The 13084-nt window shown below is 39.2% G+C and overlaps 1 protein-coding gene across 2 annotated transcripts; it reads right to left on the bottom strand.

Moving 5' to 3' along the window:
* Positions 1 to 336: 336 nt before the first annotated feature.
* On the bottom strand, positions 337 to 12865 carry fbxo10 (F-box protein 10). 2 transcript variants are annotated; one of them, XM_056734071.1, is made up of 11 exons: positions 12669 to 12865; positions 10856 to 11484; positions 6729 to 7544; positions 5698 to 5847; positions 5429 to 5565; positions 5262 to 5332; positions 4249 to 4401; positions 3148 to 3462; positions 2654 to 2964; positions 2379 to 2560; positions 337 to 1259 (listed from the first exon to the last, which is right to left on the bottom strand). In XM_056734071.1, exons 2-11 carry the CDS (start codon positions 11459 to 11461, stop codon positions 1082 to 1084), a joined length of 2919 nt encoding a protein of 972 aa, XP_056590049.1. In that variant the 5' UTR covers positions 11462 to 11484; positions 12669 to 12865; the 3' UTR covers positions 337 to 1081. The 2 variants fall into 2 exon arrangements, with proteins under 2 accessions (XP_056590049.1, XP_056590048.1); XM_056734070.1 differs by lacking the exon at positions 12669 to 12865 and adding an exon at positions 12048 to 12352.
* Between the last annotated feature and the right edge of the window lie 219 nt (positions 12866 to 13084).

Genomic DNA, 13084 nt, shown 5'->3' with positions numbered 1-13084 from the left:
TTTAATAGACTAGCCGAGTAAGTGATGTGATGCGAGTGAACCACCCCGCTGCATCTTTGCCCTAGTGAGTGCAGTCATGGTTTTACTCATTACAACAGAAGCAGCAGGACCACAATTCCCAAGGTGCACGAGTCTGTTTATCTTCTATTTGCGACACTGGTTCTACTCTTTCGGGAGAACAGCAAGAAAATCAGGAGAAAAATCTCTTTCTCCCTTTTGAATTTGTGTTTACGGCCAAAGTTATAAAACAAGGCTTTAAAGGGATAGTTCACCCAAAATTGAAAATCATTAATTCACCCTCATGTCATTCAAAACCTGACTCTTCCTTCTGTCAAGGATATTTGTAGAAATAAGATATTTTGAGAAATGTTTTGGGTTTATCCATACAATGAAAGTCAATGGGGGCCAGTGTTGTTCGGTTTCCAACATTCTTCAAAATATCTTTGAAGAAAGTCAGGTTTGGAGTGACGTGAGTGAAATAATAAGGATGAATTTTAATTTTTGGGTGAACTATCCCATTAATTTCACTGTGCAGATAAATCAGTATGTGTTATGAAATTATGTATGATTTAGAACCAAAAGCAGTAAAGTACCTTGATTTGATGCTAAATTGCTTCCATCAGTTCTTAATGATACAGTCTGTCTCAGAAAATTGAGATGTAAGCCTGATCTGATCTTCCCAACACAAATGTGCACAATCGAATCAGACTTCAGGTGTGTGATATAATAGTAAGAGCTGCAGCGACCACTGATCCCAGACCAGCTTCTCTTCAGATCCAAGTGGATTTGTAACAGAAAAAAGTGGTCACAACCCTTCATAGTTTGATTCAGAAGGACCAAACTACCTACCTTTGGTTAAACGTAATATTGTAAAGTAGTTCTAAGTGCTTTTTGAGCAACAACACGCAATTGAGGCTTAATCCAGTTACGCTTTAAAAATGTTTTGATTGTTTTTCTTCTGAACCCAGCACAATTGAGCGGTTTTCTGGAAATTATTACATGGTTTCCAGGTGGTTTGGGGGTCACATCGAGGGCTCTATTTAATAAATGTCAATCTGAAGAGGCCATGGAACCCTGTTCCTCATAGAATAGAGCAGAAGATGCTGCCATTGTTATGGCAACCGCTTTCAACGGAGGCAGTGATTCTGTTTGTCATGGTGATGGCGAGGTGAGCGGGGTTTGTTGAGGGAGGGACACTAGAAAGGTTAGTATTCTGAGGACGGGGAGGTGGATTTTCCAAAGCCCAAAGGATTTGTGATCTAGAAAAGAGAGAGAGTAAAATGTCAAGTGTAAGGGCTGCTTCACACATTTCATGTTTTGTTTCATATTTGATGGTTTCATAATGGTGTGTATAGTAAATACACACATTGACTATTATTAAAAGCTAAATTATTGTCGTTTGAATGTTCAATTACAACCATTAAACAATTAGAACATTTAGGAGTGGTTTCCCGTACAGGGTTTAAGACTAGGCCTAGACTAAATAAATGTAAGAGCTGTCTAAACTGAAAACTGCTTTCACTGACACGACTTAAAATACAGCAGTGCCATTGATTTGTTTCAAGATGCACAACTGTAATGCATGTTTGTAAGACATGCTTGTAAAAAACTACTTAAATGTCCCAATTAAGCCAAGGTCTAGTCCTGGTTTAAACTAATCCCTGTGTGGGAAACCACCCCTTAATTCAGTATACCTGATGCATTAAAGCCATTAAATAGCTACACAAGGCTTTATAGTTCAGGGTAAATGAGATATCGTCTGGATGTAAATGTCATCCCTTTGTGTAAATTAGACTTAAAGAAACAGTTCACCCAAAAATGAATATCCAGTCATGAACTACTCAATCTCTAGTTGTTCCAAACCTGTATACATTTCTTTGTTTGATGAGCACAGAGAAAGATATTTGGACGAATACTTGTAACCAACAGTTCTTGGACCCCATTGACTACCATAGTAGGAAAAATGACAATGAGAGTCAAAGGTGCTCCAGAATGGTTTGCTTGCCTACATTCTTCAAAATATCTTATTTTGTGTTCAACAGAACAAAATAAATATGAAGTAATTTTTAATACTATGGTAGTCAATGGGGTCCAAGAAATGGACACAGATTTGGAACAACTCGAATGTGAATAAATAGTGACAGAATTTTTTTTTAGGGGTGAACTGTTCCTTTTAATGACAACCAAGTTAGTAATTTTTTTTACTTATGGCCATCATCGAAAGACAAGATAACACTAAAGCTGGTTTAGTGTGATCACTCAGTGCCCGCTGTTGCAGTTACCCTGTGTCTGCTTTAACATGTTCTATTCACAAGAAGAGTAAAACACTTCACGCTACAGCATATTTGTGGATGTTTATATCTGCGAGTGTCCCTAACCTGGGGGTGAGCAGGGAATTGTTAAGTACAACACACTCCTGGTTCCGTGGGTTAGTTCGTATGGGGGCTTTAGTATTCGTAGGGTGACCCTGATAAACCAAATTTTCCTGCACCACACCACGCACCCGCTCCTTCACAGAAATCCCATAACCCCGCACTGCCTGAACACGATTCCTCAACACCTGCAAAACACAAACCGAAGTTAGCGTCTTGTCCGAAGTGACCTAAAGTACATTGCTTCCATTTTATTTAGTAAATGAGAAACGATAACAAACTTTAACATCCGTGTTGTCCATCACTCGTATCCCGACAGAATTATTTCCAACCACATCATTTTCCACAATCAGCCCATCGCCCCGGAAACAGACCCCATGGCAGCCGTTGCTATAGACGCCGTTGCCACGGAGCTCCACCCGGCACTCTCGGTCCACGGTCACGCCCATCCAGCCGTTACCGAGCATGCAGTTGCCGACTAAACGAGTCAGCTGAGCGCTCTGAATGATTGACACGCCGGCTCCTCTGTTATTGTTTACCATGTTAGCAACCACGTTCAGAGGCTCGCTGCTCTTCACATAGACTCCAACCACTGAAGAGACACAAGAAGAACAGAGACATGGTTTTAAATGAAATGTCACACAGATTAGAACACGTAGTGTCTCAACAGGATTTGGTTCTGGTAGATTTTCAAACTTAAGAAAACGATTTACTCTGTACACTCCAGACACTAATTCAGAAGGGGACATAAGATGAAAGTCAAACACTAACAGACCTCCATTGTGACTCATGCAGTTGTTTTCCACTAAAGCAACTGTGATTGGTCTACGGGAGGAGAATCGCTCTTCTTCGCTGTCGATGTCGCTTTCCCATGCCATCAGCTCCCCTTCCTCATTGAAGTTCTCCGGCCCTCCTCTGTCCCTCTCTCCTACCACCACTCCTCTCTCTCGATAGCCGTCTCGGCTCACTGTCAGATCTGCATCCTTCCGGCAGAACACGGCCAGCCCGTACATGCGGTTGTGAGTAATGTAGTTTCCAATGAGCTGAGGTAGACTAGATGACATTACCCACACCCCACAGCCTCTGTTACCTACAAAAATAGAGCGACAGATCACCTTGTTTTGTTATTACAGGCACTCAGTGTTTTTGTGCTTCATTAATATGCATTAACGGAGCAAATGATGAGTGTAGACATGTAATCAGAGATCCCTCTCTCCCCTCAATATCTGATCACAAGTGGTCACAGGATACACTACCAGGTGTAACGTGATGTTAATACAGCTGTCTCAGGTGACCATTTGTGATCAGAGCTCTTAATACATGTGTTAACAAGGTACTTGTTGGCTGTTTAGGTTATGATGTCTCTCATGTTATAGGTAGCCCCGCCCACAGTGAAACCCCATTGGTCCAAAATACAACTCCAGATTGCCATGTTTCATTCACCTCTTAATGCACATTTTGGTATTTTGCACAAAAACACAATGGAAACCCAAAAGGGGCATAAACTCCAAAAATGTGTTTAAAATATGAGCTAAATTTACTTTGAAGTTATGCTTGATGTGCATTGAGAAAGTGACTTGGCGTCAACGGATGACAACGACACTAATCATGACTTGCAGACCGATAAAGTTTATTGCATTTCCTCTGCACTTTGTGAAGTGAAAGTTATTATATACGAAAAATATCTACAGTCAGTTGCAACTCTTATTGCAACTTGCATTTTTTAATACATTTGATACTATGAAAAGTATTTGACTCATTGGAAGGAAACGTTCGTTAAATTCGCAACTTTGGATGGAAACATTGCTTATGACATCTGACAGAAAAATTACTAGTAAATGTCAAAGTAAACAAATAAAGTATAACAAGCGCATACCATATATGTGGTTGCCTTCAATGAGACCCCTCCCTCTCTCTCCAACCACCACACCATCCGAATAGCCATAGCAGATGAAGTTATTGCGCAGGACTGGATCTCCTCCCCGACGGATGTCAGCACCTCCCCATTGATTTTGCCTAATAACGTTCTCTATCAAATACAGAGTAGATGTAGTTGATTTTGTGTATCTTTAAGGTGTATAGTGCTTAAAATACCTAAGAAATATTAAAGGGGTCATATGACATGTCTGAAACGAATATTACCGTTTGTTTTAGATGTAATGCAATGTGTATACACTATTTAAGATTCAAAAAGGCTGTATTGTCCACATACTGTGCATGTATCTCCTCTTTGCCCCACCTCTCTGAATCACGCAGATTTTTTACAAAGCTCATCCCTCTGAAAAACGAGGTGTGCTATGATTGGCCAGTGCAACACTGTGTAGTGATTGGTCGAATACTGCAAGCGTGTGACAGAAATTCAATGCCTCTTACCATATTTGGAACATCAGTTTCCAAAGCAATTGTACTGACAGGTACGCCCACCTTGCTTATAGATTTGGGCAGTCTAAGTCAAATCATACCACGAACTGAAGTTGATTTGTGGGGGTGTGGTTACACAAGGCATGGGTGAGCATTCGCTTTTAGAAAGATTTTTTTCTGACACTTGAATTTTTGCAATTTTACGTGTCTAATACATGCATGAGCAACTTATAACACGCCAAAGACACAGAAAAAACGTATTCGCACCATAAAACCCCTTTAAAGGGACTGTTCATTTATTTACCTTGCACGACTCCGTTTCTTCTGTGGAACACAAAATAAGATATTTTGAAAAACGTCTTGATGGTTTTGTGTACATACAATGCAAGTCAAGGGGGTCCTATGTTTAGTTTTTTCAAAATATATTTTGTGTTCTGCAGACGAAAGGTCCATAGATTTGGAATGAAATGAGGGCGAGTAACTTATAAACAACTTTTATTTTTAGAAAGTTACTGCAGTCTTACGGACCAGTGATCAGTCCTCTTCCATTCTCATTGACAGCGATGCCTGCTGCAAGCCCCTGGAAAATGTGATTTCCACTGTAATGGAGGGAGAAAAAAATACCTTTATCGGATGTCCATACTTCCCAGTTTTATTACACAACTATACATTTATGAGTATTTGCAAGACAATACCTGACAACAGGATTGCCGTTAAAAAGAATATAAACGCCAGCTTCCTTGTTGCTGTAGATCTGGTTGCTGCGAATGGAACCTCTCCCGTTGCCCAGGACAACGATTCCGGAACGAAGGCCGCTATGGATTCTGTTACACTGCACCCAAGAAACATGAGAATCAGAGAAAAAAGGGAAAGTAATATTCCAAAATAAGTCCACAGTTACGCTCTACCAAGTACAAAACGAACTGAGCTGGCTCTATTACAAATACTAATTATAAATCTGTACCAGTATGAAAGGGTTGGCCCCTTTGCGGATGTCTAGTCCCGCCTCTCCGTTCGAATGAATGTTGTTCTCTGCAATGAGACCTTGGGCAGAGAGTCGCAGGAACACACCAGACGCCTTGCACCCACACACTTCATTACGCAACATTACCATCTAACAGGAAGAAACACAGACATCATGAAAGGTAAAGAGAGAATGAGAAGAAATAGGATATGAAAAGAAGATAAGAGTGAATAGATAAAGGATGGTAATAAACAATCCATATGAAATATACAACTCAATAACAAAATAAGACATACTTAAAGCGGCCCTGCAACGGTGTTTTTATGCATTCTGACATGAACCGCATGCTGTGAGTGAAACTGGTGAAACAATCGTAAAGCTGTATCTATCCTTTATAAATGTGATCAAACTAAATACTCTTCGAAAATACAGAGTATGCAATACTACTCTATAGGTACTCAAGATTAATATGAGATTGGCAGAAACCCTGTGTTGCACGCCCGCTTTAACATAGAACTTTACATTATTGTACATTTATGCATTTAAGCAGAAACTTTTATAAAGTACATTTAAAGTAAATTCCTGTCATCATATTCTCACCCTCTTGTCATTTCAAACCTCGATTACCTCATCTCTTCTGCAAAACACAAAGATATTTTTAAGAATGTTGGTAACTAACAACTGTGGTACCCATTGACTTAGAAGTGAAATGGTACCGCCGTTGTTCGGTAACCAAAATTCTTCAAAATATCTTATTTTGTGTACTGCAGTAGAAAGAAAGTCATACAGGTTTTGAAATGAAAAGAGGGTGGGTAAATAAAGACTTTTAAAAAATGTTTTACTTTTGGGTGAACCATCCCTTTAAAGCACCCAAGGTAAACAGAACATTTATGTATGTATGTTCCATAGGATTCTAACACATTTGCACTACTTTACGTGCAGTGCACGTTTATCCAACGTTCTACCAACTGAGCCCTTGGAACATAAGAAAACAAACTTTTATATACACTGTGTTAACATGCTTTACACACTTTGGCATTCTGGATGCAGCGCACTGCATAGTTGAGTCCTCTGAACACATTGGCCTCCAGTCGAGCTTGACCGTGATTGCACAGGTGCACACCACCTTTTCCATCCCGCAGCAGACAGTGACGCAACAGGCAGCCTTGAACAGATGTGGCCAATTCCCTTGCCTCTGCATCCCTCTGTAGTTCTCTAGACAGATTCAACAGTTCAGGCAAAGCAGACGAATCAGGTAAATGTGGTTTGGAGAGATGCGCCAGCCCATGTTGCTCATATGATAGTTTAAAGGCTGTGTTTTTCTCGCTATCCTTCTCTTCTTCTTCCTCGCTTGATTCACTTGATGTTTCCATACCATCTTCATCAATAACCGTGCCGTCCTGACCTGGAATGAGATTATCTCCTTTTTTCAGTTTCGTCCAGTTGGTTTCCCAATCTACCTCCTGTTTGTTCCAGTCCTCCATCGTGTTTACTCCTTCTAAGGTTGTGTCTCCAGGACTATCCGTTTCTGAGCTGTCTTTACCCTCGTGTTTGGTTCGATCAGTAGATGCATTATTAGTCATCACGGTAAAGGTCTTGGCCAAAGCGACCAGGTGTTTGTACGCCCAGTTACGTTCAGAGACAGGAGCACCTTCCACAGTGACAGAAGCGGAATCTCCCCCTGAGAATTCACAGCTGTCCATTAAACTGATGGCCACACCCAGAAAGTGGGCAGAGCTTCCCTGGGCAAAGGAGCAGAAGCGGGCCTGACATGTTCCGGGCCCCCTGATGTGCAGTTGACACCCCTCGAAGTTACAGTTGTCTAGCTGGACATGACCCGAGGACGTCTATGGAAAGACAAAATATGAAATGACCATAAAAACAGACATTATTTTTAAAGGCATTATATGTCATTTTTGCTACTATAGAAGTTAAATAACAACAACAAAGGCGTTGGTTGACGACACTGTGGAGAAACACTGAATGATGAAGGTTCTTCTAGTGATCTAGTAATCGATTATACGAACATGACACCATAGGGCAGTGGTTCTCAAACTGTGGTACGTGTACTAATAGTAATACTTGAAGAGACCCCTGGTTGTACGTGACATGACAGGAAATTAAAAACAATATATTTTTATATTCATTACGTGTTTTAAATACAATTTCAAATGAAATTGAAATACAATTTCAAAAAATACATGATAGATAAATACGGAAACATATCAGCCTATATGCAAATTTATATAGTATGAATTCCTCGGTCGATTACTTTTCTGGACCTTGACAACAACTATAACCATTATTTCTATGAGGAGGCCATCAAAACATGTTAAACGTCATATGGGCGAGTACAAATTACACAAATTTGATTTTGTGATGAACTTGCCCTTTAATAAATCCCCCATATAAATGCTTACAGTACACAGAAATGTGTTTTGTGTCCACAATTACTCCAGACTGACTTGACAAACATGGAAACAACATATTCTTTAGTTTGAAAACAGCAGTAAATAAGTGTTTGTTTTATTAATAATACATTAGAATTGAAGGACCATGGCCCGGTTGCATAAAGCACCTTAAGTGTAATTTTCCCTTAAGTGTGCCCTTAAATATACCTTAAGCTGTATTAAGTTTTTCTTATATTGTCTTTGGTAAAGAGAAATCACCCCTTAAGTATCACACTTATGGGAAAAATGCAAGGTGCTTTATACAACCGGGCACAGGTGCTAAGATGAAGTTTCACAGCTATTCTATTAATTTGAATGTTTATTCTTGTGATTTCTATGGCGGTCATTAGGTAGTACTTGAAACAACTAATTTTAGTAAAGGTGTTACGTACTTGATCTGAAAAGTTTGAGAACCACTGCCATAGGGTAGAAGTCAAAAGTCATGTGACTAAACCGGACTATTTCTGTTATTTTAATTGACCCACGCGTCTACACAATGGAGAATCACATCACAGGAGCTCTCAGGAACATTTAAGTAATTGATATTTTGCAGTTATATCTTTATTTAGTGCCACAATCGATAGAATACAGTCTCCAATTTGATATTTTAACACATACCTGCTGCCTTTGCCAAACAAAAACACTGACAACACCTGTAGTTAAACACAATGAAACAAGCGGACTGAAATAAAATGATCATCAAAAATGCACACGGTTCACTTCATAACACTAAAGATTAAAAACTACTGTCTTTTGTTGGTGTGGATTATGATTTGTGTCTAAAAATATCTCACACGTGCCCAAATCAGAAACTGGGGAACAAGGTTATTTTTCATGTAGCGTTTACTTCTGAACGCATAGGGTATGCTAGCTAACTTTGTTAGTTATACAATTTGTAGTTAACTATCAGCCAGAAACTAAACAAAGGAAACTATTTTATGTCTTTTTCTTCAGTAGTCACAAGTGCATTTGGGAGAAGGAACAGTGAGCAGGCTTGTTGTGTGTCAGGTTTTTGTTCAAGTAAATGCATTTGCTAACATCTGCCAACTGTTAAACACTTTTGCTGGGTTTTCACAAGCAGGTTCACATTTTAGAATGAACGTCGTAATTGAGAAATTATTTCTGATGGATGTTGTTTTGGTAAATGGCATGGAAAGGAAAAGCTAATTTAGTAAGTAAATTTGTTTTCCGTTTATGATGAGAGCATTTTTCATTTGCTGTTTGTATATTGTCAGTAGTTCATTTTATTTACACATATAATTTTATAGACCTCTATTAAGAGGGCATTCATCTAAAGCCATAGAGCCAACAATACAAACAAACATACTGTGTGGATATCAAAATATAAAATAAATAGCCTGTTAAAGATCATATATTTAAATATACAGTATATCCAACTGGGCTAAATTTATCAAATAATTTGTAATTTTCAAAATAAATACTGTCAAAAACTCCATTTGGAAGAAAATATAAAGACCGAACTCTTGGAACTTTAATTGAACACCCTGGTCTATGTGATGGGCATTGATTTTGATCACCTTTGGTAGCTCATTAAAAATTATTTTTTTAATGTAGCGCATCCAAAAGATATAATGCGGATGCAATGAGACTTGTTTCGATTTTCTGTATGTGATGTTCGGCGTAAAGCCTATTGAAATAATTTTTTTTCATGAGATGAGGAAGGACGTTACAATTAGTAAAAATAATTGTTTAATTTAAACATCCATAAATTATCAAAATATACAACACTGTGCTAGTGGTTTTTGGATATTTTAATGCATCTACATATTGTTCCTTTAAATGTCTAATTTTGTTAGTCATAACGAATAACTGATATTCTTCAGTATCAACCTGTTACTGAAAAAAACAAGCACAAAAAAATCACCACTGGAGACATATAACCTTAATATTGTCACTGTCCTTCTGAAACTTTAAATGTCCAAAAGTTTTTCAAGAAATAAAAAGAACACTGTCCTTTTTGGATGATTAAATACTGTGTTTTCACAGTTGACACTTCATGGTTAGATATTTGTAAAACCTAGTAACAAATACAAAGAATGACTAATAATAATGATTTATGGCAAAAAATAAAAACGACAAAATATGGAAATACAAGGTATTAGAAGGACAGCAGTGATATGAAGCATAAGAATATGCTTGCAGTTGGATTAGAAGGTTAAATATTTTAAATATATTCACCTTATGCGGTCTCACACAACTTGAATTTTTGAAGGGCATCTTAAATTTGATAATGAAAATGATAGTGAATGAGGGCGGTGCCTATCAAGCTTCAAAAGGTCACAAGCCACTGAACAAAACAAAAAATCTGGTCTAAACTTCTTTAATAGGTCTGGTATGATTCTCAAGACTAAATTATCCTGTTTCTACAGTTAACAGCACACTGGAGATGATGATCATTAATATTATTATGTTGAAAAATAACATACATTTTGGTCTATTACTCAAAGACATGGAGTTTTGAATTTCTTTCATGGCAAGTATAAATTCACTTTCACTTCGAAAAAAGAGGCCAGGATATTGTTCATAAATTAATCTTGTGGGTTTAATGGAGGAAAGACATTAGTGTAAAAAAATGAGGACAGACGGTTCATTTTAGGGTGAACTATCCCTTCCAGCTACTTGTGATGTATAACGAATGACAAACTGTTGTCAGTGTTCTTAGACAGAATCTTTGGACGTGAGCTTACCTTATAAACCACAGGTGAAAACCACCCTGGCATGAACACTAAATTACACAGCCTCGCTGTCGGGCACTGCTGGTCAAAACAAACCAACAACGACACGTCGCCCAACTTCCCCACTCCAACAATCTCCACCGGCACTTTGAGAGCCACCTCCACCTGTTCCTCATACACACCCGCATGAAGCACCACCTTATCGTACGGCCCTGCCGCAGCCAAGGCCCCTCTTAGCGTCTCATAACCACCCCCTGCAACTGTCCCAACGTGCCAAACCCTGCGATCTTTCCGTCGCCGGAAAAGATGGAGGCAAGCGGACGAGTGGAGCTCAGAGCCATTCTGGGTCCAGGTGCGACTGGCGAGAGAGTGCTGACGGAGAGCCTCCCTCCAGGAGGGTGGAGGCAGGTGGGGACGACGGGGCCAGTTCGGGTGGCGACATTCGGGGCATCCCAGACAGAGCTGGCGCCAGCGAGTGCTGTCCAAACTCAGAATGAGTTCACGCCAGGCTCTGCACACTAGACAGCAGCGGCCCAGGTCTGGTAGAGGCAGGTATGCCAGGATGAGGCGCCATAGTTCAACAGGCAGACTTCCCACCTCCATATCTGTATGGACCATGCCACCTCACCTGGGCAGATCACCTGAAGGCATAATTCAAAATATGAGAATGTTATGTTCATTGAATATTCAATATAATTGAACATTCTCTGAGATATTATAAACTTAAAATCAAGATCTAATAGCATACACAATTTTCTTCGTTTATAGCCATATATGATAAGCCACAGGAAAAGTGCATTACTATGTTTTCTGGCAGATAAATTACCATTTGAATCCACAAACCTCCTGGATAAACTAGAAGTACTACAGTAGAACCATGATTAATGGTCACACGTGAATATATGTTGTATTTTGGGACAAGATAAATAAACTATGCGACGCTGTCACGTTTGGCAAAACATAGTGTAACGTTACTCAATCCCAACGTGCCGTGCGCGCGCAGATACAAAGCAAGAGCTAGCAGTTTTACGCAATACATTACACAAACAAAAACATCGAAGCATTCAATTATACATTCGACTAACGTTATAGCTCTTGCAGCAAAAATAACCGATCCACTGCTGCAACTTTAACGTTAATTCTACTCAACACATACTGTCATATGATTCAGTGCGATCTTAAATAAACGATTAGCGGATCCTACCTTTGATCATACTGTTTCCAGCCACCATTTTATCACACGTATAACTCATCATAGCTGTTGTTATCGCCGAGCGTGTTCCGAGCGAAAAAGACATCATGCATCCGGTGAAAATCTCGGATTTCTTGCCGTTTTCCGTGCCTTTGAAGGCGTGGAAAACAGAGGCGCTTTTACGTTGATTCAGGGGGCGGGGATGGTCTTCTACGAAATAAATAAATGTATCTGAAGTCGAAAGTTTTCCCTCTTGTCTGACAGTTGTTAGGCGACATGACTTTTATTTTGTGTTAGTAAGCATTTGACTCTCTCTCTCTCCCGCACATCATTCATGTGCTGATAAAATTATGTAATGTGTGTCTTGTGGCTAGACTTGCGTAGTGGATCACATACCAGAACGGCCTCAATTGTATTATTTATAAGCAAACTAGTGCTGTATACTGTATGTTTTACTTGTGTAAGAATAAACGTGATTTGACAAATACATTTCTCATTCCCCCCCTTTTTTTTGCTGGGGTCTTGATTTATTTTTGTTGGCCAACCTGGAAGTTAGCACCGCACTGGTTTTGGAAGATCATAAAAAAACTCTGTGGTTAACAAAGGTTTGATACTTACAAGTTTGATACTTACGAAATAAGACATCATCTGCTATTTGCAAGCATATACAATCGCCAGAAGTAGGCTAAACATACGGTCGCTCAATATGAAAAAACACCATCTAACCAAACTTTTTATTAAAAACGTATTCTCTGGTAATTATTCATCTACGAATCTCCATCTACGTTTTTATAGTGCACATTGCACTATTTGTGAAATTTTATGCGTTATTACGTTGTCCCCACCATTTAATTTCTTTCATTTGCTGCATCCAAATTCGCCTACTATGACCCTAAAGTATGTACTGTTTTTTATATGGACGTGTCGTCACTGTACCACGTGAACATCACGTGAGCACGCCGTAGCGTGCCCTAATGAGTGGCAAAACACTCAGCAAGATGAATGCCTACAATATCAGGAAATTCAATTCCAAGCAACATTTACAGAGT

Source organism: Triplophysa dalaica, chromosome 2 (assembly GCF_015846415.1).
Source record: "Triplophysa dalaica isolate WHDGS20190420 chromosome 2, ASM1584641v1, whole genome shotgun sequence".
Taxonomy (NCBI): Eukaryota; Metazoa; Chordata; class Actinopteri; order Cypriniformes; family Nemacheilidae; genus Triplophysa; species Triplophysa dalaica.
The sequence above is the reverse complement of the archived record's forward strand: the minus strand, read 5'-3'. Positions and strand labels throughout refer to the sequence as shown.

Bases quoted from the DNA above. Each gene is read 5' to 3' on its own strand.
- fbxo10 (XM_056734071.1), bottom strand. From the start codon at position 11,461: ATGGTCCATACAGATATGGAGGTGGGAAGTCTGCCTGTTGAACTATGG. The intron at 7,545-10,855 runs GTAAGCTCACGT...GTCTTTCCATAG, and splicing joins TTTCACCTGTGGTTTATAAG to ACGTCCTCGGGTCATGTCCA. The intron at 2,561-2,653 runs GTTTGTTATCGT...TGTGTTTTGCAG, and splicing joins TGGACAACACGGATGTTAAA to GTGTTGAGGAATCGTGTTCA.